This window comes from Enoplosus armatus, chromosome 8 (assembly GCF_043641665.1).
Source record: "Enoplosus armatus isolate fEnoArm2 chromosome 8, fEnoArm2.hap1, whole genome shotgun sequence".
NCBI lineage: Eukaryota > Metazoa > Chordata > Actinopteri > Centrarchiformes > Enoplosidae > Enoplosus > Enoplosus armatus.
In genome coordinates this window covers 8,345,829-8,373,155 of record NC_092187.1, presented here as the reverse complement: position 1 = coordinate 8,373,155, position 27,327 = coordinate 8,345,829, and the positions used below count along the sequence as shown (strand labels likewise).

The 27,327-nt window shown below is 41.4% G+C and overlaps 4 protein-coding genes across 5 annotated transcripts; 2 read left to right on the top strand and 2 right to left on the bottom strand.

Moving 5' to 3' along the window:
- Positions 1-2,949: 2,949 nt before the first annotated feature.
- On the bottom strand, positions 2,950-8,587 carry chdh (choline dehydrogenase). 2 transcript variants are annotated; one of them, XM_070910983.1, is made up of 10 exons: positions 8,505-8,587; positions 8,160-8,414; positions 7,489-7,719; positions 6,322-6,488; positions 6,046-6,197; positions 5,708-5,837; positions 5,418-5,552; positions 4,699-4,841; positions 3,681-3,783; positions 2,950-3,368 (listed from the first exon to the last, which is right to left on the bottom strand). In XM_070910983.1, the coding sequence occupies exons 1-10, from the start codon at positions 8,585-8,587 to the stop codon at positions 2,950-2,952; spliced, it is 1,818 nt and encodes a 605-aa protein (XP_070767084.1). The 2 variants fall into 2 exon arrangements, with proteins under 2 accessions (XP_070767084.1, XP_070767083.1); XM_070910982.1 differs by having other exon boundaries at positions 8,160-8,587.
- Positions 8,588-11,338: 2,751 nt separating this feature from the next.
- Positions 11,339-15,044, top strand: LOC139288485 (uncharacterized). Its single transcript, XM_070909789.1, has 10 exons — positions 11,339-11,401; positions 11,492-11,516; positions 11,830-11,937; positions 12,432-12,532; positions 12,687-12,819; positions 13,109-13,144; positions 13,260-13,283; positions 13,390-13,488; positions 14,012-14,295; positions 14,592-15,044. The coding sequence occupies exons 1-10, from the start codon at positions 11,339-11,341 to the stop codon at positions 15,021-15,023; spliced, it is 1,305 nt and encodes a 434-aa protein (XP_070765890.1). The 3' UTR covers positions 15,024-15,044.
- Positions 15,045-17,586: 2,542 nt separating this feature from the next.
- actr8 (actin related protein 8) lies at positions 17,587-23,223 on the top strand. Its single transcript, XM_070910251.1, has 13 exons — positions 17,587-17,721; positions 18,231-18,401; positions 18,519-18,629; positions 18,882-18,986; positions 19,124-19,297; positions 19,700-19,793; positions 19,958-20,090; positions 20,381-20,534; positions 20,705-20,800; positions 20,972-21,112; positions 21,234-21,543; positions 22,132-22,295; positions 22,487-23,223. Exons 1-13 carry the CDS (start codon positions 17,587-17,589, stop codon positions 22,628-22,630), a joined length of 1,932 nt encoding a protein of 643 aa, XP_070766352.1. The 3' UTR covers positions 22,631-23,223.
- A 962-nt stretch (positions 23,224-24,185) lies between these two features.
- selenok (selenoprotein K) lies at positions 24,186-26,308 on the bottom strand. Its single transcript, XM_070910252.1, has 4 exons — positions 26,217-26,308; positions 25,500-25,590; positions 24,822-24,896; positions 24,186-24,285 (listed from the first exon to the last, which is right to left on the bottom strand). The coding sequence occupies exons 1-4, from the start codon at positions 26,233-26,235 to the stop codon at positions 24,186-24,188; spliced, it is 285 nt and encodes a 94-aa protein (XP_070766353.1). The 5' UTR covers positions 26,236-26,308.
- Between the last annotated feature and the right edge of the window lie 1,019 nt (positions 26,309-27,327).

The following is a 27,327-nucleotide window of genomic DNA, read 5'->3' as shown; positions in this document are numbered from 1 at the left end:
ACAGGAAGGACAGTGACAGGAGAAACGGATACTAATTACTAAATCAAAACCCCATTTTTAATGAAAAAGGAATTAGTTATTCAGTGTTATCATTAATTCATTTTTTTAGATTCTTTTTCGGGCCTTTATTGGAGACTGAGTGACGGCTGCAGAGAGAGACAGGAAAGCCCCCCCTTCAAACATCACTGTTTTAATGAAATCCAAACTGATTGGCCAACACTGCACGACTTTGTACAGACCAGATTTACTTCATGAGTCCTGGTGGCTAACAACACGTCACAAACTCAGTGACGGCCAACAACACCAGAAAAAATAGACATCTGCCCAAATACACCAAAAGAAACGGAGTGACAAAAAAACAACACATAACTTTGTTGTGCAACTGACAGCTTTATTTTTTTTGTACTGTTCCACGGCTTTACAGACGTCTATGAAATGACAAGGACGTGTACTATCTGTACAGTGTTTGTAAAAAGTGATGAACTTGAAGATTTCTGCTTTCTATCCATTTGTTGTTTGGAAATGTAAAAACATAGCTCTATCTACTTTGTAGCATAAGTACTAGTACCTGATAGATTTTGTACCAATGGAAAACAAAAACCCTGTTTTGTACATTTGAATTCTTGCCTGAAATGACAAATGAACCTGCTGAGGATTTTTGTAAGGACCACTGAATAAAGTGACGAGGACAAGGTCAGGACGGTCTGAAGTGTTTGTTCACAATCAAGAGAAGAAAAACAAAAACATGCTAACATGTAAGAATTTTGACAATAATTTTCCCTTGTTCCTTTGATCCACGTGTTACTCCTTCATTAAGACACAAACGATTTAAACATTCAAGTAATATTGTACAGGACTGCATATAATGTAAACAATAATTGTTATACTTCATAGTGTAGTGCAAAGCATAATTCATTCGAGCACTTGGCTGTTTCCATTAGAGCTGATAACAAAAGTGAATTTAATCTAAATCAATACTTCATGTATGAATTTGAGGAAGATTTGAAGCTGATTCTGAAATCTAAACAACGTTTATCAGACCAAACTGGAACACTTCATCTGTCATATACTGTATATGCAGTAATTCACAGTGACATCAGAACGTAATGATCTCAGAGGCACCAGTGGTGTCTGATCAGTTATACAGTCAGCTTCAAAAGCGTCTTTGTAAACATTTAGAAAAACTCTATAAACACAAGAGTGACACTGAAAATGTGTTAGTTTTTGGTGTAGTTTAGTTTTTAGTCGTTAGTGTATATATATATATATATATATATATATATATAAGAGTAGCTTAACACAAGCTCTATATTAAAGGATCAGTTTCAATTTTCTGTACGTTTGCAGTGAGGCAGAGCCTTTAAAAAGATTGTTCCTTTGACTGCTTCCAGTCGGACTACGATTATGTTATGAAATCATATTTTTGGGGTCAATGCACAAAAAGGAAACTCCAGCCTTGTTGAAGCACAGTTTGATTGTCCTCTTTCTAACCCCTGTTTACATCTGTTCCGAACCACAGACCACTTGCTGAGTATTTTCATCAACAATGTGTGGCTGTTTAGCCAGGAAACGAGATTGGTTCCTGTAACGGTGTAATAGGAAAAAGGTGGACGTCATGCAAGCATGGCTGGAAAAAGGAGAGCCTACTTTCCCAGGAAGAATGGGCTTGAACGTGTTCCTCAACATGAGCGTGTTAATTTGCTTCCTGTGGGAGAAAGGCAACTGGGAGTATTTCTTTCAAAACGTTAAATAGATGAAAGTGGGTTGCTGCCTGACATCTGCTGGGACTTTCCTCTGTTCCATGTCAGCTTCATCTGTTGTTGCTTATTAACAGGTAATGAGATGAATGACATCTTTCCACTGATGCAGAGACATCTGCACGTCTCTGTTATATCAACAGTGGGAGGATGATTGTACTGTATTTTGTCAAACTGGTGAATCTGCAGGTGTTCAGGAAAGAGGAGCAATGTTACCTAGGTGACAACTGATCTGAACAGACAAAACAAAAACTGTTTTGAAAGAAAGAAAAGAAAGATGAGGAAAAACACAGTTGAAATGTAACATAAGCATTAGTTAGTTTTACTGGAAGGAGGGTTAAGGAATTATTTATGTTTATAAAGTTTATAATTCATTGTAATCTTGTGTAGTTTGTAAGACATATGAACTTCAGAGCACACACACACACACACACACACACACACACACACACACACACACACTAACATGTAAAAGCTGGCTCATTGTTCACATTCAACAAGGTAATGCCAGGCAAATTAAGCCAAATTTTTCCAGGCACAATGTTTCCATTACATTCACAGTGAATTTGCAATTGCTCAGCCTCCTTCCTGGCAGGCATGTCATGCCAGCACACAGCTGACTTTATTAAAAAAAGTTTTGGTGTGGTTGCAAGTCACTTGTATAAAGTTCAGTCGAATTCTAGTAGTAACTGTGTCTGATAGTTGGTTTTAGACATTGAAAGCTCACTAAGTGGGCAGGAGAGGAAACCGTTATCAGGGTGCCTGCACGGTTCATCACATTAGCTTTAAGATTACTTAAGATGTGTCATAGAAGATAGAAAATAAGATTGAAATAAAAACATAAGGAAGAGACAGAGCCACTGTTTCCTACTCAGAGGACAGCCAGGAAGTTAAATACTTGTAAAACTCAATTTCAGGTGTGAACTGTACTCAACACCATTATGGCCTTGAATTTATATCACGTAATTATTGTTAACCTGCGACTACACATCTAACGCTGATATGCTACGCTGTGTGCAAATCAACACGCTCACATTATTAATTAACAATATAAGTTCAAGGGCTGTTCACAGCAGGATCAGCTGTTCACAGCTGTTGTTGCCTAGTAACAGACTGTGTTGTGAACTGTTTCTGACCCACACGTACCCTTCGCTCGTGTTATTGCCCTCCTTCAGCTCCTCATTCTCTCCGCTCATCTCTGCGTGTCGAGTGTTGGCGGTTGGTACACGGGGACCCCGGGGTCCATAAGAGGAGGGCGACCTCTGATGATATCGGCAGCCTTCTCTGCCACCATGATGGTTGGAGCGTTCAGGTTGCCGCTGACGATGCTGGGCATGATGGAGGCGTCAACCACGCGCAGCCCCTCCAGACCCAGAACGCACGCGTTCGAGTCGACGACCGCCATCGGGTCAGACGGCGAGCCCATCTTGCAGGTGCAGGACGGGTGGTAGGCGCTGTCAGCTTTTTGGCGGACAAAAGCGTCGATGTCGGCGTCGGATTGGACCTGAGGGCCGGGCTGGACTTCGGGGCCACGGAAAGCGTCAAAGGCCTTCTGGGCAAAAATCTCTCTGGAGAGTTTGACAGAGTCCCTGAACTCCCACATGTCAATATCTGAGAGGAGAGGAAGATAGGGAAGATGAAAAAAATGTTTTTATTATCAGTTTTAATTCAATTCTGCTATATTAGCAGTGTGCCATTCAAACCAACCAATAATTCCCACATTAATGAAGGTGGTGAGTACAAATCTTTGATTAACATGATCCTTCCAAATGGGGCTCAGCCTTCAGAGGAAAAGGGTAAAATCAAAGTGCAGACCAGACAGGTAGGTCTTATACTGCATGAGAAGACTAATGGTGTTTTAGAACAAAGATAGAACAAAGTTCTCAAAACCTTTGAGGGATTTGGTGCTTGATGGCATCTTACCAGTGGAGAGATAGTTTGGCTGCAGGATCGGGTGATCCAAAGGGTCGGCGCTCTTCAGCTTCATCCAGCCGATGCTGGTGCTTCTCATCGGTCCGACATGAACCTTCAACACAAAAAGAGACATTCAATCCTGAGGTGTGTTTTATATTCACCAGGTATTGATTTTTCAGAAAAAATAAATGCTTAGCTGTAACTCGAATGCTCTGGTAATAGATGAGAGGCACAGTATGGCATGCGAGTATTGTAATATGATAGACTTGGAACAAAAAAACAACAGAAAAAACCTCCAGAACTTAAACTGGTATTATTTTCTGCTAAATGACGAATGAAAAGTGGTGCAAGTAAAGCAAACACTGTGTGTTTTTGACCGCGCCTACGTTCAGTAAACACTTTAAATCAGAATCAGAATCAGAAATACTTTATTGATCTTTATTGATCCCCGGCGGGAAATTGTACAAAAACCACTGGTTTATTGTCTTTTCTAGTTCTACTGATATCACCCATTAAGCCTTTTCCAACATTATGGCACCGGCTATTCATGGAGCACATTAACTCATGAAACAAACACAAATAACCTAATGATAATTTAGCTGATGTGTGACATTTCCCCGTGGACAATTCCGACATCAAAACATTATAGTGGAACTCTTTTCTGTTGCCGGACAGAAAACGCACTTTGAAAAATGTGATGCCTAGAAGTCTAATTTCCAGAGTGTACATAATGTGGAACTCTTTATTCGTTACTGGTGAGTGCACTTCTCTGAAAGGGGCAATAAATAAAGTTACCAGGGAAATTTCTCAGAAGGTCCAGGTGTTTTATTTAAGGTCAAGTAGCTGTAGTTTTCCATGGAATGACACGTGTGCAAACACTCCTGTTGTGTCAGTTTATGCCTTGGAATTTTCAGTGATTGTTGAACAAACAGCCAAAACACACACAGACACACACATTTCCCTGTGAAAATGGAAATATAATCTTACATCCTGAAAGCCACACACACACACACACACACACACGTACCTGATAAGCCTCTATCTTGGAAGCAACTCTGCCATGGTCGATAACCTGTGAGGGCAGGAAGTGAAACTGGATGTCGGGGTGTGTGACGTGTGGTCGGCTGCGGATGAACCCCCCGCTCTCCAAGTGGGCTGTTGCTCCGTAACCTAGGGGACGATCGTCATGGTAAATGAGAGGGTGGGACACTGTGTCATGAGACTCAAGACCACACGACAGACACTTCACACATACACTCTGAGTGTTTATGGCAGTCTGTATGGGCAGAATGTATGCTGTGATATTTCAATCTCTGTCTCGTGTTGACTGTCGGTGTGTCTGATGAGTGGTGTGATGTATTTAGATTGTGTTTGTGATTATGCTCAGACTGCCCCCACCCTCTTGAATCTGGAGGGTTATTTAAGAACGAAGACAGCAGAGTTACATGTGACATGCATTAAGTCTACAGAATAAATGATCTGATTAGACTGTGGAAAACCATGCTGTTAATATTTGCACAAAAAGCAGTTTTCTTCAAGCTCAATTAACTCTTTGTTTTAAGATACAGTGTTTATATTAACCCACACCTGTCCATAACTGGTATTTCCTGTATTAATAACAGGCATAGATTAAGTGAAATTTACTTGAAGGAAGGGGGCAAGAATAATGTCTGTTCAGTGATATAAACCCACAGAAATTAAATCTTTTTGTGGAACATTTGGGAAAACGTGTCTGCCTTTGGTTACCCGTGAACTGGGCGAGCCACTCCAGGCCTATCTTGACCATGTGGAAAGGTTTCTGGGCCTTGTACAGGGTGATGGGCTGAGTGCACTGCTGCTGGACATACAGCTCCAAATGATCCTGCAGGTTACTGCCAACACCTGAAACCACAGAGAGGAGAGAGGAAGCCAAAAAGAGGCATGAATACCAGTCATTATACAGTGCACTCCTGGTTTCCATTTCAGTTTGTTGAAACCAAGCTTTTTAAGTGCTTACATGGTTAAAAGAAAAACATCTCCAAGTGCACAAAATGTACCTGGTAAGTGCTGAACCACAGGGATGTCGAGTTGTTTCAGGTCATCTGCGTTTCCCACCCCAGACAGCATGAGAAGCTGAGGGGAGTTGATTGCTCCTCCGCTCAATATCACCTCTTTATCTGCAAACACCTGAAGAGAGACCAGAAAAACTGACGAGGGAATCACTGAACAGTCTACAGCCAATAATAAGATAAGAATATAGAATAAGAATCTACGTCCAATAAGACATGAGTAAGTAAGTGAAAAGATAGATTAAAAGGACTGGTGATGAATTGTGAGTGTTACTCAATAATTTCTTTATCAATATCACCTTTTACAACATCTTTCTAAATCTTACCCTTTTCTTTTGTCCATTCTGTGTGTATTCTACACCCACAACGCGGTTGCCATCAAACAGGATCTTGGTGGTCAGGCACCGCACCTCCGTCTTCAGGTTGGGTCGACCCAGGACGGGCCTAAGGTATGCACTGGCTGTGCTCCATCTCTTTCCTGGACAGATTTGGGCAGTGAGATGTAAACTGTATTAAGGGGCTGGCTCATAAAAAGGTGTATAAATGCTGTATTTGTATCGTTTATAGATCATATAGTTATAGAAGTTCCTTTTTCCTAAAACCTTTATGAATTGTCATATCCATCCAGCCCAGACCCTCCTGTTGGTATCCGTTCATGTCATCAGTGAAGGGGTACCCTGCCTGCTGCCCCGCCTCAATAAAAGCCTTGTGAAGGGGATGGTTGGTCTTCCCTCTAGACACATGAAGAGGTCCGCTGCCCCCCCGGTACCTGCAGTACACACGAGATACACAAATTGAATGTGTCACAAAGATGAGAGCGGTTCCATTTCAGAATGCACCAGATCCATCTGTGGAAATCACGTGTAGGTATTCAATCATCAATATTGTAAAGATTTGAGTAATTTTATCACCAGCGGAGCTACCTTTCTGTAGACATATGTTTACATGTAGTAAACAAATAACTACTACTAATGAAAAACATAAACCTGCATTTATTCTGTAAAACAATCCTTATATTTATAAAATCTATCAGATTAAAAACCATTTCAAAAGATGTTTAAAATGAACATTTGACGCATCAAAATATAAGAATGTGAAAATGTGCTCACTGGGACCGTCATGAACTTCCAATTCCTGCACGTAGCTACTGTATCTGGACAATGTGAGCTGATTTAATTTTCATTGGAGATTCTACACCAAACCTCATGCCAGACGGATTATACAAATGTTAAGTCTTTTTACAGTTTTTTTTGTTGTTTTTTTTTACCAAAAACATCAACAATCCCTGAATAACAATCAGGCTTGGCATTGATGTTATGTTGAGTACGTGTTTGTCTTGCTGCTAAGTTCAAACACAAACAAATGGACAAGGCTTGGTGCTGCAGTAGTCAGTAGAAGCCTTACATTAATCTAATGTTCCATTACAGTACATAGTACATAATATAATCTGATTTCTCTGTCTTTCACTATAACTGTATCACTTTCTCCTGTGATATTTGCTCCCAAACCACACACGTATTTATCAACCTGTTCCTTGTGCTGAAATTAGATTAGTGATGCACTGCATTTAACCTGTGATGCTCATGTGGTCAGGTTCTGCAAGATCTTCATGGTGCCAATGCACATTTACAAGCAAAACCTCATCACCCAGGATGATTCTGAAGCCTGGTGAGTCCGTGAGCCAGAGTCAGGGGTTCCCTTCAAACTCATTTGGACACAAGTCAAAAGGTACTCCAAGAAAACGTCTTCCAGATAATTTTGTTATGTACCTGTTTTCTCCCAGCTCATGATGCTGAGCCTTCCTGAAGTAAGGCAGACAGTGTTCGTAATCCCAGCCCTCGGCCCCCTCTCTCTGCCAGCGATTGTAGTCTTCAGCGTGTCCGCGGATGTACACCATGGCATTGAGGGAAGAGGACCCGCCCCAGACGCGGCCCCTCGGCCAGTACATCACCCGGTTGTCCATGTGGGCCTGAGGTAAAGTGTGGTAGTACCAGTTATACCTGAGAAGAAATGAAAGGAAATACAGGAAATGTAATAAAGTTATTATCTTGAGACTGATGTCAAAATGCTGGACTAGTTGCACCAATGAGATACATGGATAATTCATCTGTTAAAATTACCTATATCCACGTGTCATTTATTATGGCTTTAATAGTCGAAAATAACATGTTCATTCCACTAGAAACTCTCTTTTTTCTTCTGTAATGACAGATGGCAGATTTCCCTCTTTCATATTTACAAAAACTGTAACTTAAACGTAAACTGTATGATAGTCAGCATTTTACAGTGGGGTGAGATGTTACACGTTTTCTACATTTGTGTAGAAAGTAATTTGTGTTTGCACACACTTGCAAACAGTGTAGGGTGTAGTAATGAATGAGACGGTAAGGCAAACAGAATAGTTTTATATATCTGCACTGCAATGATTTAACTACTGTACTTGTCATCACAGAGGTTGTAGGTCAGTGCAGCTGGCATGTGGATCTTCCATGACAGTCGTAAGCTGTCCAGCAACATGTCCTTAGGTCCAGCCTCCAGCAGCAGCACAGACTCATGGGCATCCTCACTGAGGCGGTTGGCGAGAACGCAGCCCGCTGACCCTGCCCCAACAATGATATAACTGTAGGAGGGTGTTTTCTGATTGGCTGTAGGTAATGCTGAAGCATTCCAATGAGCAGCTGTTGCACTAAAGCATCTGTAATAGTTGAAGGAGGAGGAAAAGGACTGGCCCGTGTTTCTGGTCCTGGGGACAAACTGACATTCTGGTAAACAAGTAAAGTGGCACCTGCCACCACTCATAAATCTCCCTTGAGTCGCGGTCACAACTCGTCGGGCTCCAGTTTGGCCTAATGTGGCCAAAGATAACATCCTGGTTCCGGGAGGGTTTTCTTCATTCACTGTAAATCAAAACAACACACATTAAAGGACGCATTGGAGGGGGCAAGCTGGAACTTAAACTAGTGTATCTGATGGTGACAAGAAGTGGAAGTAACACTCATTCTGTGCACTGTCTGCTAAGTATGCAAATTGTGGGTTACAAACATTTCACATTGTATTCATTATTACTTGAGCCACACCATGTCCTTGTCATAGTCTCCACTAGAGTTGCACAGGGTAATACAAGGTAATACCTTTCCTTATGGCATGTTTTGGTTATACATATACAAATTTAATTAAATTGTAACCTCACACTGCATTCAGCAGCATTCTCCTCCATCTCATACACAGATAATTTACAAGCTTCACATTAAATAGGAATTCAGTAAAATTACAACCCTCTGCATGTACAGCCCACACTAATGCACGGTCTGAGCCAAAGGCCTACCTGCTCTCAAGTAAGTTTTGATTATATAACTGGAGTGAATATATTTTATATTTTTTAATGAGAGGAAAATATTTTTTTGGAGGGGGGCCATAGGGAATGTTTATTGTTGTTGTTCAGTGAAAGTTCAATGCTAAATGAGTCAAAAGTTCAACTCAACTAAATTGTTGATTTTTTCCCCCTATTTTATTTATTATTTCATTTATTAGAAGGGTTTGCAATTATGTCTGCTTATGATATGGCATGTTTGTTACTATCTGCACATGACATCTGATACAAACAGCCTGAGCATATTATCCATACATTCCCATTTTATTCCCATTATTTCCCAAGGAAAGTTTCCATCTTGATATTCCTGGAATTTTGCAACCTTAGTCTCCACTCATACATTTTTAATTACCAGCAACAACTAATAATACCTGACCTGGAGCCTTATTTGTCATGGTACTCCATGCTGTTGAGGAGAGAAGTTTATGTCTCTCTCTTAAATTTTGATTACTGAAGTACCAAATGCTTACATTTAATTTGGACAAATAGAGAGACTCAGCTCCTCCCTGCTGCAGTCTCACTTTGAGATTCAGCCTAGTCAATTTAAAAGGAAATATGACAATTGTCTGCAGAGGAGTCTGCGTGTGGAAGTATGTAAAGTTATCATGTCCATTCTGTGTAAAGGGCCTCTACAATATTATATTTTATTTAAGGGCTTGTTTACTTCAGAGAGACAGTGTAGTCCCCTCGGTAAGAACAAGGCAGCGATATCTAACTAGGTCAGGACTGTCATATCAATAAACCAACAACTCATGAGCAGTTTGAGAGTCAAGCTGAACTCAGCAAAAGGACTGAAATGTCGCAAGTACCTTCTTATTAAATGAGGCACCAAATAAACTCACAACTAATGGGAAGCAGCAGGATGTCTGCAAGTTTGCACGAAAGGTCAAACTCTTCTTTTCACCCTTTCAACCACTAGCTTATCAGTGCAAAAGTCTGGGGTGTACAGTTAGAGGTCTGCTACAGTGCCTAGCTACATTTGCAGACACATTTCTGCTTGATTAAAACACATTTCAAATGTTTCAGACGCTTTGAAACATGTTTGAACTGTATTTAAAATCTTCAGAGGGATTAGGCTGGTGTTGACGGCGCCGTTGAGACTTCTTTCGGGACTTAACTAGCTACGTTTGTTTAGATTTATGTTTACGTTATTTATGTCCGAAGCTCACAGTCGTCTGCAGTTTAACGTTACAGCGGGACGTGGAAACAACTGAATGTAATTCTGCAAACTACTTTTGATTTAAACCAAGTGGTTTAAAGCCAACACAGCCAGAAAGACACTGTGAACAGTTAAATTTAGTATCAGAAAATAGCGAACCTTACCTTTCTTTTTGCACTTACACTAGACGGGACTCCCTAAAAACTTGGTACTTCACCCGGGGGCGGGGCCTTACGTCCTGCGTCACGCAGAGTGTCGCGTGCCGGATGCGCGTTCTCGTCAGCCCGCATAGAGTCGTCCAGCCTCTTTTTGAATAAACTAGTCAAACTGTTACCTAAAAAGTTGCTTATTAACTCAATATTTGCCTTAACCCCCAGATTAAACCCTCAGGGGACCTCACGCTTAATTGTAACTTCGAAGGGAGAGGATTTTTTACTTTTACTTTACTTTGTTGCTCGTACTGCTCGTACTGCCCCTGCAGACTTTCAAATGATTTTTATCTGACTGTTGATACATTTTCAAATTGACCATCATAACGGTATAATGGTCCGTTGGCATAATGGTCCAACAACCAAAATCTACTCTTGTATCAGCTGATGCGCAGAACAAACGGGAACCCTCATACACACAGACTATCAGTTTCCATGTGGACGCTGTAGGTGTGAGACAAAATATGTAAACGTGAATAGTATATTCTGAATGCCTTCATACTTGCATCAAATAAACTGATCTCATCTTGTACGCGTGTATTATTCAATCTAGTTTGCCTCATTTTGCAAGTTCAAGAAAAATAACTCCGTTCAACTTCGTGTACTCTGAGCATGCGCTGAGACGGTCACAGTGGTCGCGCACTGTTGCTAAACCACGCCCACCCGTGTGAAATACCAACCGCTTGTGGGCGGGGCTTAGTGGGCTGTATAAGTTAACGGGACAAAACTGGCGAATCACTGAAACTTAAGTGTTCATCCATCAAGTGCACCGCAGGTATGATATTACGCAGTGGATTGTAAAAGTGTACGTATCCCTCATTGTTTTATTTTATTTTTTAAACTTTGCTCTACTCTTTTTTTAGACCAGCCGGGTGTTCGTGATGTGGGGAGTCGCCCTGATTTTATTCTCCTGTGTCGCGGTCCAGGTGGCATCACATGAAATTGTAAGCTGTTAAATTTAATTTAATTTAATTTAAATTTTTGTTTAAATTAAAAGTGATTTAAAGTGATCTATTCCTGGGATTTCTTTGCAGAAAGTGGAGTGTCGTGAATTTTATGGTACGTTGTGATGAGCTGAAACTTTCAGCTTTCTCTTTTGCTCGAAAAGCCTTTACATGGAATTTAGATCATAATTAAACACTAAAGTTTTTCATTAGGTAAAGATGTTTAAGGGATGGAGCTCTTTCACCTAGGAAGTCACATGAAATTTTAAAAAAAAATGCATTGCAATTGTTATATTTTATACGTAGGCCAGGGGGAAACACCAGAAGTTTATTTAAAATACCTGAATTTATGATTAAATCTCAGAGAATAATACTATACACATTATCGCTGTGTGGACAATGAGTACAGCAGTTGTTTCTTGTTCCAGATTTTCCTCCTACCGGTAGTTTCCCTCCATCTGTCCTGGCGGACTTGAAAGTGTCGCTGGTGAGGGGCACAACAATGCTGAACGTAAGCTGGGCAATCCACATGGATGGTAGGAGACAACCCTTTGTATTTTTTCCACATGGAAATTTACAGAAGCACGTCATGTTGTTGATTTTAAGTCTTAAAGTCAACAACATGACGTGCTTCTGTAAGTTTCCATGTGGATGTGTGTGTGTGCATTATTATTATTATTATTATTATGTGCATTATGTGAGCTAACCACAATATTAGCAAACAAATTAATTTAACCCTGACAAGAGGAACAGTAACATTTGCGAATAAGAAATGTGCCAGTTTATCGGTCAGGACTCTAGACAGTGACAATAGCAACAATAATGACAGTAACAGAGGTGCGTCTTGATAATAGGAATAATCAGCATGAATAATAGCAAATTATGTTGTAGAACATTTAAAAGAATAAATAAAATATGCATGAACACTGCAGTTTATACAAACTGTCTTTAGTCAGGCAGGATGTCACGGACTGGCCGATATCTGATATTCTGAACTCTATAAACCCTGATCATTTCTGTCTCTCTATAGCTAGTATTGGACATCTGACAGGCACTCGGTTTGTGGGGGAAGCAGTGTACCACTGTGAATACGACCCACCTTTGGTCAAGACAGACCATGGGCCAAAGCAGGTATAATGGATAAAATCTTGACTAGAGTTGATCATGATTATGATGAATAGTGATTATGTGCACAGCACAAGTTTGAAATGATGGACCTATCAAAGGCTATGTGAGGTTGAAAAGATGGAATTCAATGCAATGATTGTCATCTTTTTAAATCTAGAAATGGTTTCATTATTTAGTAGAAGGAAGCTATGGCTTCAACAACATCCAAGTTGCCAATCTCCCTTTGCCTCTGCCGGGGGGCGAATCCGCTTACAAGATTACCAATATCACAATACCTCGTCCAAAACAGTGTAAGTTCATTTTTTCATTCTCTACTCTCTTTTTTTTTTTTTTATACTCGGCAACGAAGCAAAGCCAGAAAAAAAATCAGTATGAGTATTTAGTATTAGTATTTTGTTTATCTCCAAAACATTGCACTCAAACTCTGCTTTAATAGCACATGGTAATTAAATACTACATTTTTAAGGCTTTTCATCAAAACATGTGATGGGTACAAGAGATACAAGTAGGTAAGTTTCTCTACAGGAAGCATGATGTGAAAAATATTAAAGTGTTCGAAACCTTCTTTTTTTTTCTTAGCAACAGTTGAACCAAGAACTCCTCCAGCTCCTAAAGGTGAGCTATCTCATTTGCTTGTGCATTTGTGCACGTGTATATTATGTAGAATACTTTATGACAAAGATGGTAATTATTCTATCTTTAACAATACTTTTTGCATATTTCACTCCAGTTGAAATCACTACTACTACTTTAGGTAAGACTCCACAATCATTTAAAGCATACACTGAATCGGTTCAATCTCAATATAATTACGTGTAAAATGAGGATTGTGTTTTGTGTGTATGTGTTTGTATGTGCAGGCTTGGTCTCCACTGGTGATGTCTACTTCATCAGAATAGCAGTGGGCATTTTTGGAGGAGTGGCCAGCATGCTGATCTTGAGTTCCTGCTACATAATCTGTAAATACAACACTTTTTAAATATACATTTAGTGGGGAGAGGACCTCAACTTAGTGTACTCTTCTTCTAAGTGTGCACAACATGGTTTACCTCATTGCTAGATTTGATTTAGAATGTATGATACCAAAGCCAAATTAGAAAAAAATGCTTGTAGCAGATGCATGGGCTCACTCGCCAATCCTGTACACATGCTTTGATATACCCTCAGTTACTTGGCCATTGGACCAAAATATCTGAAACTTGCTTCCCAACCTATTTACAGCAACCTTTCTGCCACATTGCAAAGGAGCTTAGCTTTAACTACTCTACTGGCTAAATGTCTTGCTATCTTGAAATCGATACATGCTTCACCTCCTAGATTTGAAGGTTGGATGACAGAAGCACTGACGCGTATTGAGCTTGGGCTCACTACAAACTTTCCATACAAAATTCGGAAATCCCTTGTAGATTTAAAATGTTTGACGCTGCTGCCTGTTGCTGGAGATAACTGACCTCTCCTTTCAAATGATTTCTTACTCCTCAGATAAACGCTGTGGATCCACCTTTTCCACATCATTGGGTTTCAAAAGGTTACCTACATCTCCCCTGGCTCCTGTCCCTGTCCTTGTGGTGTACCCTGCTGAGAATTCAGCCTTCCAGCGGGCCGTAGTGGCCCTGGCCGAGTTCCTGCAGTGGCACGGTGGCTGCAGCGTGGCTCTCGACATGTGGCAGCAGGGGAAGATCGCTGGGCTGGGGCCAATGCGCTGGCTGGCAGAAAAGGCCAATGCTGCAGACCGAGTGCTCATTGTCTGCCCACAAGCAGAGATTGTAAGTTGTCTGTAATATTTATTTCTTGCTGTCTGACTAGGAATGATTTTAGTGACGATCATTTTCATTGTAATGTAATATGATGTCACCTGGACTCCTGGATCTTTACGCCAAGGACCACAATAAGGACTTTTGTTGTGTCACCCTTGACACTGGACACTCCCATATCATATGCATATACAGTATGTGCCTGGAGTTCCCTCACAGCAATCCTTAACATTTTGTAGTTGTGTGTGATTTACTGTCCTCCTTCTCATTATGTCAAATAAACTAAAACTTCTCTTCTCTTCTCTCAGCCCTCTTCACAGCCCAGCCACTCTCCTCCCAACCACAACTCCCCAGAACCCTCCATCCCAGCTGCAGCTCATGACCTTTACCCCCTAATTCTCAACATGGTGGCAAGCCACGCAAAAACCGCCAGTGACTTGGCTAAGTTCTGGGTGGTGCAGCTGGGCAAGCAGCAGGACAAGAGGCCTAATAACCTGGCGCTGGAACTGGGAGCCTGCAAGACTTTTTGTTTGATGAAGGACTTGAACAGGCTTTGTAGGAGTCTTCATACCCAGAGGCAGGATGGCAAGAAGACATCAGATCAGATCTTCAGACCAGGGATTGCCCACAGTGAAAAGAGTACAGTGAAGTTAAGGGAAGCTGTAGAAAAGCTAGGTGGAGATCAGCCAAGCATTTTCAGACAGATGGAACCATTGAAATCTGTGGTCACCACTATTTGAACATGTTGACATTGATGGATAAAGAGGGTCGGTCAGAATAGTTTATTAGTGAATAGCTGACCCTGTCATTGCTCATTGTTTTCTAAAATACATTCATTTATTTTATTTTTTACATATGAAATAGACGTGGGCTTATTTTTGTTACCAAAACACTGGCGTGGACACTGCAGGGTGGATATGTGTCAGTATTTCATGCAGCACTGCTTACTGTAGCCTCTTCATCTATGTTGTAATAACATCAAAGTTTTCAAGAGGTGTGGAAACCTGTCTTGAACATGCTCTGTTGGTGTTTCATCTGTCGACGGCTGATGAACTCTGATGAATATTGATGGACCTTTGACCCCTCTATGGAAAATCACTAACCCATTTGTTTTTATGACTTGACAGTTTGTATGATTTCATAATCTACTCTCCCATTTCTTTTCAACCAAACGTTACATGGTGGCCAGATGGGGCGTTTCTATGTGAAGTAGTTTGCCTGTTCTCCAGTTTCCTCCCACAGTACACAGTTAGGACTGGAAGCACTAATTTGCTTGCAGATGTGAGTGTGTTTTTGTCTGTCTCTGTATGTCAGCCCCATGGTAGACTGGGCAGCCTTCCCGGGTACCCTGCTTCTCTGTCTGTGTATGCTGGGGTGGACTTAAGTGGGTATAAAAATTGGTCGTTGTATGTTGCCCTTCAAATTGTGTTAGTAGTATTCTTTAAATGCAATGACAATGTCAATACAATAAAAAAGCTCATTATTATAATTAAATACTAATGTTCACAAAGAATATAAAGAATATAAATAATAAATGCAGAAGTCAGCTGATGATACTGGGATCTCTGCCAAAGCCATAAGCAGCTGCAGCAGCATGTTCGACACTTTACAGTTACAGTATATAAATACACATTTCAAATGATGAGATGGGTAATAAGAAAGAAATTGATTAATGAACTATTCTAGTGGGGATAGGCCAAGGGGCCCAGTAGACCAGGGGCTCAATCAAAAGTGGGGCTGTCCCATTGAGTTCAACTCAATACACACAGGGGTTTCCCTCCTACAACTTTACTTGGTCTGGTATGACCAGTAGTGGCTAATGATAGTACTTGAGATAGAAATTGTTGTGTAACTGCCATTACTGAGTCAGTTTGCTGACTTTATGTCTCATCTCTCCATGTACCTCTGTTATGCTACATTTTAGCATTTACCATTCTACTACCATTGTGGCTTGAGGCCACATTGGCTGGTGCTCGGCAAAACGTTACACAGTCTTGCTCTGATATTGACTGTCTGAATTGAGGTCATTATATTTTCACTTCTCTGGGTCCTGTCCAAAATACAGCCGCACGGTGCATACTTGGGCTACAGTAAGTCTACATGAAAATCAGCAAAGCAATTTAAACATATTTGACAGTAGCCCTGTCTTGATAAAATATTACTTGCATCACAGGTTTTCTTTGATATTTTCCTATAAGATTTGTGGAAAGTGAGTGTGGATCTAATGTGTCAGAAAGGGGGTCCCATAAAGATAAGATGTGTTCCAGAAACACAACTAGCAGATGTTGGGGGTTCCCATAAAGATAAGATGTATTGTTGTTTAGTGATCTTCCTTGGTATGTGAAAGGTCAATCTGAGAGGTCTCTTTTCCTGACCCCTAGACAGGAAACAGAAGTTTACAGACTCGTGTGTTGTAGTAGAACCCCATGTATGTCTAAAGGTATAAAAGATGAGCTTGAACAGTGTTCAGGGCAGCAGTACTGATTCGGCTACGGGTGCTGTCCAGGTTAAGATGCGCATGCCTGTTGATCCTGATCTTTGATGCAAATAAAGAATATTATGTGAAAAGTCAGTATCAGCGGAGTTTCCTTCCATCATCGAATCATCGCCTACATCTGGGGAATGAAGAAGAAATTAACAACACAATAATTTGCATTCCCTCGAGTCACGTTTTGCCTTCCCCCTGATAACAGGAACAGCTAGTGTTGGTCCAGTCCTGCTGTAATACACTGCCAGTTTAGGGAAATACTCTGCAGATACGGCGACAGCAACAGCCAAAGCTATGGCTGAAGTCATAATCACAGCTACTGTACAGCCTGTCTCTATCAGCCTCGGCATAAGTCAATGAGAGAGCTGGTTAACTATCACTATTATATCATTCACTTATTTACTCAGCTGCAACTATATAGACTTACACCTGTGCAGCCACAGCTGAAGGTGACCCACTCACGCTGTGGTCACAACCAGCGGTGGCCTACTGCATAACACTTAATACTACATCATAATACAGCGATATTTTGAACGCAAAACGTATTGCTAGGTAACGCAAAAGTATTCCTCAAAGATATTCTCGTCATGACCCTTAAGGGGATCCGTATGAGCCAGACGAGAAGCAGTGCCAAGAAAAAAAAACCTCTTTCGACAAATAGAAATCGCCGTTTTGTGCCATGTGACCAAACACGGAAGTAGAATCTACCGCTGCAACAACTTTTCATTCAGAAGAAGGCCCGAGTGTGTCGTTGCGTTTTTAAGCAATTTAAGCGTTATTTATGACTATTTGGTCGATTGAATTTAATAGTTAACATGACTCAGGCCGAGAAAGAGCAGGACAACGGGAAGGAGAAAGAAAAGGAACGAGACAAGGAGAAAGAGAAGGAGCAACAGCGAGGGGTGAAAAGACCCATCGCTCCTCCGGCCGTCCCAGAGCCCCTTCAGGAGGTGAGCTGGGAAGTCGAGGGTCTCAACTGTTGTGTAATGCTCATATTTCTATATTGTAGCCGAACATCCTCGTCTGAATCTCTATATTCAGCTTTCACGGGCACAGACATCCCCCAGAGGCATAATATCAGTTAGTTGGAAGCCCAGTACAAGTTACAATAGTCCTGAAGTGATGTCTTCAGATACCTCAAAGGTGTTTGCAGTGAGAAGCCGTCAGCTGGGGCATTCCGTCAGAAATCAATCACCCCTTTTGATTTGAACACATTTGCCTACATGTTAACCCATATGAGTGTTAGAACATGTCATCTTGTGGAAAGCCTTTCCAGAAGAGTGGAGGCTGTTGTGGCAGAATATGAATGCCCATGGTTTTGTTATGAGATGTTCAGCAATCACGTGGGTGTAATGCTCAGGTGTCCACATACTTGTGGCCATGTAGTGTATTCCTTCTTCTGCTGTACAGGACACGGTCATGCTTATCCTGATCATTTCAAAATGTTCCTCGTCTACAGCAAATACAGAGCAATTTTGTGGTCGTCATCCACCCTGGTTCAAGGACACTCCGCATTGGCCGAGCAACAGACACTCTTCCGGTGACAGTCCCACATGTGATCGCGCGCAGACACAAGCAAAGTGGACAGCCAAGATATGAAGATGCCTGGCTGTTGAGAGAAGGTCTAAATGTACGCCACTCATGACCAGATACACCCACAATACAGTGTTTTATTCTGTGTCTCCACCATAGTCAGATTCACTGTATATGTGACATTATTCATTTGCCATCATTGCCTCTTTTTCAGAAACCAGAGAGTAATGAGCAGAGGCAGAACGGGCTTAAAATGGTGGACCAGGCCATCTGGTCCAAGAAGATGTCAAACGGCGTGCGGAGGACACCTGTGTCAGCTGAACAGGTAATTATCTGTAATACTGCAGTTTTTACAAACAGCAGTAACAATGTGTTACCGTCTCATGCTTATGGGAAAGAGAAATGATAAAAGATGGGAGAAAATGACTCGCTCAAACTATTTATATGCTTTTAAATTATTGACTCTTTTTGACAGAAATCTTGAGAATATATACTGAATGACTGTTCATGTCTAATGCTGTATGCTCATGTGCAGAAATCATAAAATAATCAATTTTTTATACCTGTGTGTTTTAAGGCCAGAGCTTACAACTGTCAGATCCGTCCAGCAGTACTAGACAGCAGTTCCAGGGTGAAGTGGACCAACACAGCCCACCATCCTCCTCATCTGGTGGGAGAGGAGGTCAGTGCATGTGTCTGATACTCCAATAAGATAAGACATCTAAAACTGTCTGCAATACCTAAACTTTTTTTATTTATTTATTTTTTATAAATCTCTCTCTCTCTCTCTCTCCGCCCTTCCATCCTGCCATCACGCAGGCTCTTCATGTGAATCCATCTGACTGTTACAACATACACTGGCCTGTAGTCAGAGGTCAGCTCAATGTGCACGCCGGTCCCGGAGGCTCACTGACTGCCGTCCTGGCGGACCTCGAGACCATCTGGAGTCACATCATTCAAAAGCAACTGGATATCCCCCTCAAAGACTTAAAGGTAGGAGAAACCTCCTCACCTCTTCATATCCCTTTCTTCTGTGGGGGGAAAGTTGAAAGTACTCTGCAACATGTTGAGACTAGAACATAATAAATGTTTTAAATCACTGAAAGAAGACAGATGAGGAAAGACTTATAATAATAGTATTATTAAAACGTATTATTGTAAAAAGTTTATTCAATGTGATAACTAAAAGGTGGATTATAAGGAGTATGTATAAGAAGGAGCATTTTATAAAGTAAGTTAAAGGGCAAGACTCTGGTAGCTCTACATTTTTAAGGGACCACAAAAACACACTGAAGAGAGTTGAATAAGAAAAAAAAAACCAAAAGTGTTCTCAGTAAACGATCAAACTACGTGATAGCTGAAACACTTTGCTTTACTTCTGTGACTGGTTGCCAGTATTACAGATGCATCCTATTGGTCCCCGACATCTACAACAGGCAGCACATCAAAGAAGTTGTCAACATGCTTCTGGTTAATATGGGCTTTTCAGGTATTACACACATACATGTACGGCTGTGCACACAACAAAAACATAACACATATACATTGTTATATTCTGCCATAGCCTTTTCACAGTAGGCTTAGGAACCATCCAAGCTTTCTCTCTTGCCACCACCTTACCCTTTGTGCTGTTGTGTGTGTGTTTGTGTGTAGCGATCATCGTGCACCAGGAGTCAGTGTGTGCTACGTTTGGCAGTGGGTTGAGCAGTGCTTGTGTCGTGGATGTAGGAGACCAGAAGACCAGTCTTTGCTGTGTAGAGGACGGAGTGTCCCACCGGAACTCCAGGTGTGGCTGACAACCACTTTTATGCTTTATTTATGTCTACGGAAAAAAAATGCATATTCTTCCGGGTTATAATTGCTGATGTCATGGATCTGTCTTACACATGAAACCCAGAACAGTGACATACAGTAGATAACAAAAGTGAATGTTTGATTAAAAAAAATTGTTTCTGGTCAATTCATGTTGACATTTTGCATTTTTAATATATGGAGCCCCAGACAAATCCCCATGTGACCTGTCAGGTACTCCGTAGTGTTTCATTGTGTGTCTTACTTGTCTGTTGGACTTTGCAGGCTGTGTTTGGCATATGGTGGCTCAGATGTGACCCGCACTTTCTTCTGGCTCCTGCAGAGGGCGGGCTTTCCCTACAGAGACTGTCAGCTGTCTAGCAGACTGGACTGTCAGCTCCTGCAGTATCTGAAAGAGACTTTCTGCCATCTAGACCAAGTGTGTTTTGGACAGGGGGTGGGGTCTTTGTGTTTAGAGGGAGTATTGGGGGACTGTAGCTTGTAGGTCGATCAGTTTCAGTAAGTTAGCACCTTTGTTTCAGTTTAGATCACCATAGTTGTTCTCAAATCTTCATTCATTCTAAAATGTATCAATCCTCCACTTAACAGGACATATCAGGACTACAAGACCATGAATTCCAGACACGTTTCCCAGAAGCCCCAGCTCTTCTCTACCAGGTTCGACTAGGGGATGAGAAATTACAGGTACTTGGTTCAAATAGTCATGACAAACTATGCTTTTTAAGATTGGTGCTGAAACGCTTTTTACATCATTCTTTCTCCAGCTTGTGTACTAGAATCACTTTTCAGCTATTGCTCTATTTGTGCCTGTCCCCCTTGTGATTTCTGACTCATATGTGTGTATACATATGTTAGGCGCCCATGGGTCTTTTCTACCCGACCACATTTGGCATCGTAGGTCAGAAGATGACATCACTTCAGTACCGTTCCCAAGGTGACTCAGAGGACCCTCATGATGAACACTACCTGCTGGCCACGCAGAGCAAACAGGACCAGGTAACACACACTCACACAGAGATATGTACACATTTCATGCACTGAATTAAATCAAATGTCTTCAGATGGAGGCTCTGTGGTTCTTGTCATTTTTTGATTAGTCTCCTATTTTCTCGACCAGTCCTCCAAATCTGCTGAGAACCGGAAAGCTATTTCCAGACCAGGTGGAGGTTTGGATGGTGAGATGAGCGGTCAGGGAGGGATCGGGGAGCTCTCTGACCTGCCCAGGGGTTGTGGAAGTGGCGGCAGCGGAGGAGGGACAAAGGGGGAGATGGAGTTTGGGCCTGCCCAGGGGGAGTGCCTGATGGGGGCAGGAGAGGTGGAAGAGCCCCTGTCTGCTCACCTCTCCCGGAAGACTGCTATCATGAGCCAGTTTGAGAGCAAAGCACTGGGCCTGGATAAGGCCGTCCTGCATAGCATCGACTGCTGTGGTAAGAAAGGACCAAGTAGGCAGAGTAAGCGGGCAGAGACATAAAGTAAACTAAGTGCTTTAAAATAGAGTACTCAAAGCAGTTCTCAGAAATTGGGTAACAAAATGGAAATGTGGCCCTGAGAGCTCAATGCACTGCAGACAGAGAAAACACAACCAAATATTGTTTCCAGGGGACACAAAAAATGATCAACATGTCTGGCACATGCTTGTTGTTGCCATGTTTTGTGACTCAAATGTTTTTGAAGTCAGCTATCCATAACTGGTGTTGAAAAAACATTTCCATTGTCATCTGTGTTTTGTGTATTTGCATTACTGGTTGTGTTTTCTCTATATGCAGCATTTATTTCTAAATGATGTACACGTGTTGTTAAAGTCATAAAGAAGGTTTTCTTAATTTTCTTGTGTTTTGTCTATTCTTATAAGTTACAGTGTGTTCATTCTCAGGGCCAGGTAATAGTGAGGAATTATGTAATAAAAAACACTATACAGCATTTTTTATGTGGTATCTTTTTTTATTTTATTTACAAGGAAGAAAAAAAAACACAGGATGTGTTTTAGCTCACCTCGTCTTTTTTTTTATTGACAGCATCAGACGAAACCAAACGCAAGATGTACAGCTCCATCCTGGTTGTGGGAGGAGGGCTCATGTTTCACGGTGCTCAGGAGTTTCTGCTTCACCGCATCATCAACAAGATGCCACCTTCATTCAGAAGATTGGTAGACAACGTGGAAGTTATCACACGGCCAAAGGTAACCTGGAGTATGTTGTACGTAGTCATAGAATGGGATGCAGATCTGGTAGTAGTGTGGAGTTCAGTGGCCTTCATTTTTTAATATTTCCATATATGTCAATGATTGGGAGTAAGAGGAGTGCTACACAACATGCTGTATATACATATAGCTCCTCTAATGTTCTGTATATTGATGTGCATGTACTCCAGGACATGGACCCTCGGCTGATATCATGGAAGGGGGGAGCAGTGCTGGCATGTCTGGACACCACTCAGGAGATGTGGATCCACCAGGGAGAGTGGCAGCGCTTTGGTGTCCGAATGCTCCGCGAGAGAGCTGCCTTTGTCTGGTGAAACCAAACAGATTTGACTTGAATCTACCACCGCGTCTATGCGGCGAGGCGTAGTGTGAGCAGCACGTTAGCAGAGCAGCAGCAGTTTCAGTCCGTGTCTACATAGGATATGTTCGAGCACAGTGTTGAGTGTAGGTCACCTGCGTTTCGGCAGCATTCAGAGCCCAGCACTCAATCACTGTTGTTAAAAAAAGTAAGGTTTTGCACCGAAATTAAACATGCAAAAAGACTTAGCAGCTCAAAGTGATACAACTCTTGATTGCTTGATCAAATTCAAGTAGATAAAGCAGTGTTTTGGAAAGAGGCAAAGATTAAAATGAGGGCACCATCTCTGTGCATTGTGGGAAAGTATATTGGCGATACTGTCAATATACTTTCCCACTTTGACAATTATAGCACTGCTAACACCATGTTGACACCAATCTGTCTGGCTGTTTCATTTGTCAAAAACCCAAATGAGGTGATTGTTGTGTACATTTTGAACTCTATTTAATAGAAGAGGGAGTTTACTTGTCAGTATTCCGTAAGTAATACTGTAGTTCTCCCATGTTTATGGACATTTGGATCTGTGTAAATAAACCTGTCACACTTGGATACACAATGGTTACATTTTATTGGAACAGACAAAATCCACCTTTCTTGGAATTCTGAACATATTGAATATAAACACAAGGTTGCCTCCAGTATGATTCAAATCTCTCTTCACAAACTCTGTAACTCAATGCTTTTAAGTCTTACATTATGCAGAATGACAAGTGCTTCCACCTACTCTGCCATTATCCACATTATATTTCAGACATAAAGTCACTCTTCTTAGAGTTAATATTTTCTATTATCTTCTCACACTATCAACATTCAAGTACAGGGTCAAAAAGTATGCCATCTCATTTTTGTCAGTATTGTCCAGCTCTACATAGAGGCAAGTTGTGTCACAGTAATGGAACAAGACAAACTCAGTAGTAAAATGTTTTAACAGCACAATTTTTAATCAGACAGAAGGATACAAAGAAAGACTAACTTAACGATTCCCTGGAGGGATCATAACAAAAACAGATGTCAGTGACTCACATCTCTACAAGAGTGGTGTGACGGGGAGGGGCAGATGCAGGAAAAAGGGATGAAGTGATGCAGATAGCTGCTGTATCAGCCACTCTGGCCCCTACGTGTAGGAATTCCCAGAGAGGCGTCAAGAAACTGCTTGTGGCAGCGGCAGCCGATGAAGAGGGGCTTTCACAGCACCGTGACGTCACCATCTTGATTTAGGTTCTCAGGAAACAGACACTGCAAGGCCCCACGCCTACACTGGATGTGTAGGCGTTTACCTAGAAAGAAGTGAGGGTTATACAGTGGATGAGTAATCTTGTCCTCACATCATGTCCAAATATTTGTTGGGCAATTAAATTAAATTTTTACATCCTTAACAACTTGTAGTTTTTAGGCTACTTGTTAGATTAAACCCCTAATCTCACTTTGTGATACAGGCTCCAGATAAGAAGGTGCAAGATATGAACGAGGGGTTTGTCCGAGTAATGTTTCATTCCGAAAAAAAACATTCCTCACCTTCCTCATCCTCCTCCACCCATTGGTGGAGCGTTGGGACCAGCACCGTGGGTAATTCTTCCCATCCGTCTTCTGCCACCAGGGGGACCTGGAGGACTGCAAAAGCAAGCAACAGATAAGTGGAGAGGGGACAATGATATAAAATTAGGCTAAAGAAAGGTAATATTAACTTTATTTCTGTTTTCATCATTTTCTTGCCTGTATCAGATATTTGAAACTGGAGCACAAGAGATGGGCAACATAAATGAGAGAGACACTCCCTTCCTGAAATGCACTTAACTCACTATGCTGCAATTCACTCAAAACTGCTGTAGTAGGCAACAACATAAGATAATATTTAAACTCTGCAGCTCTCAGGTTGGGAATTTCCTTGGATTACGAATTATTTTCATATAAACTTCTAGTAACCAGTGGGTTTCATGTATGAATCCAAAAAAAGATGTTTACACAATATACTGACTAAACCGTTTCATTTCAGTGAAATCCTCAGGTAGTTCCTACATAGGACAAGTACACACAGACTACACTCCCACCATTAGATTAGGTTACTGTCAATGTTTAGGATGGAGTGTGTGTGTGTGTGTGAGAGACAGTAGAGAAATAGTAGAGAAATGACTGTCCCAGGGACCTACCCTCTGCCATCAGTGAAGCGTGATGACGCCGAGCTTCCGTCCTTTATCATGTCGGGGTTAATCAATGTCTTAAAACTGGTAGAGGACAAAGAAGAGCACAGTGGGCGGCAGTGTTATGTGGTGTTACAAAAACATTACTGCTTTTCACAATACTTTGGTTTATGACACAATATCTGCAAAACAAATCACATTCCCATCCGTCTCAGCATCCACCTCGTTAGCAAATATTAGCATGCTTATGCCCTTATTTAGGATGGTGAACATGGTAAACATTATACCTGCTAAACATCAGCATGTTAGCATTGTCATTGTGACTATGTTAGGATGCTGACATTAACATTTAGCTCAAAACACTGCTGTGCGGACGTACTCATAGTCTTGTAAGTATCTCACCATACTACCGCTTTACATTTTTGTTTTTACTAGCAACAGGTGAATAATATTATCAAAAGAAATCCCATATTTTGCATCTCGTCTCATCACTCACGGAAGACAGCTGACTTATAGCACCTTTTGAAATCAGCAAAACATAACTGACAACAGAACCCTTAATGAACCCCCTCAAAAAACCTTCAAAAAGTAGGTCACGTGTAGATTTCATTGTTTGAAAGGTCACACGTCAATTCTAGTTAATGGGGTATTTTGGTTTCCTTGATTCAATGCTTGTGATCGACTTACAACAGGCCAATAAACTCCACTGCCCCCCAGAAGAGATCGACCAGTAAGGACAGTCGCCATGGTGACTGGGTCCTGTTGTCCAGGACCTGACCTGAGAGAGACAGAGGGAGGTGGGTGAGACCGCAGGGATCAGGCGATGGAGGACAGAATAGCTTGTGAGTTTATTCACATTCAAAAGCAAAAGTGTAACCTCACACATTCCTCCTCAGTTCACCAGTTAATAGTTTAACCGGTTTAACTCTTAAACAGTACACATAGGCTAACAGCCAAGCAGAGCCTAAAAACGAGAAACAACACAGCAGGACCAGGTTTCCTCTTGATGATCTTAGTCCCATCGTCTGAGGGCTTGAGAAACGGGGCTCAGGTTTGATACATCGCCTGTTACACGTTCAACACAGCACACTCAATAAACTAACGTTACTGCAATTAACACTGAAATTATATGCAGTGCAATGCAGGAAACACTAGTAGATACACTCTTATAGAAGACTCGCTTGATTAATACAGCAGTTCTTTCCTGTCCAGGTTAACAGAGTTGCTAACAAGCTAGTTAGCTAGAGTTTAGCCTAACACTAAACACTGCTACCATTACACATTGCTGTTGAAGTGGTGTGTTTTAACTGACAATGTTCGACAGATAAAACTATATATACAAGGAAACTACATATTCCTTTTGAAGATGGGAAAAATATTGAAGACACAATACAAACCACTCACCGTTGGACACGTACACCATCTTTAAGAAAGTAACAACACAGCCTCCACAGCTATGTTTACGATCCACGACGTACTTCCGGGTCCGTTGTTGTTGCGTCGGCTTCTCTTCTTCTTCTTTCAAATTTAACAGCAGCTTGCGTCCTTGGTGTTGCATTGCTGCCATCTTCTGGAGTTAGTTAACTCCTACAGTGTGCGGATTGTCAGACTTTTCCCATAAATCCTGTTCTGACCTCAGTGCCTTGTTTTATTACTCGTGAGTGTATTGCCATTATTTCAAATAACAGGTCTTGGCTGGATGCACCTGACATAAGAGCAGATACTGAGTCACTACAGACCACAACTTTGTTTGGTTTGGCATGTTCAACCCTATGATTTGATTGTAAAGCCACCAAAATGGAGTCCAACTCAACCATGTTACACTTAAGAAGTTTGATTATCGCAACTCTGTGGCTAGGAACTGCAACTGCAGAACCAGTATTGTTAGTGGGTCCATCTGTAAAAACCTGCACATACTCTGTATATTTACATTCATTACAACTATAAAACTAATTTATTAAATCTGTATTTTTATTTCTTGCCTTACCTTGAAGTAACTCCAAATCTAACACCAGTATTTCTTGTATCCACACAGGAATTATAGATCCTGCATCTCCAGTCCAGCCAAGACTTGAATTTAATGCTCCTATGCACAATCAATTTTTTGTGCTGTATCACATGCTGGAGTTTTTCCAGTAGTTTAAATGCATTTTTTTCTATTTCTCACAGCATATTGGATGGATCTCAGTGCAGCTGTTCTCTCTTACTTATCAATAGTTTCTATGGTCATATTACCATTAATCTGATTCAGATATTCATCACTCTCAACTTCTCCCAGTTAGCTTTCCCAAACACCAATTTTCCCCATCTTCGTTTTATCCTCCTGCTTTACATTCATTGCCATTTGCCGGTTATTACGGCCGTGCTCCTTAGCCTGTTTTCCCTGTCCATCCATCATAACTGCCTCTGTATAAGAAACTTTCACTCTAATCACCTCAATAAGCAACACTGTGATTACCTCCCAGTTACAACACTTTGGTCTCACTCCCTCTCCACACTTCCCATATTCCTCTTC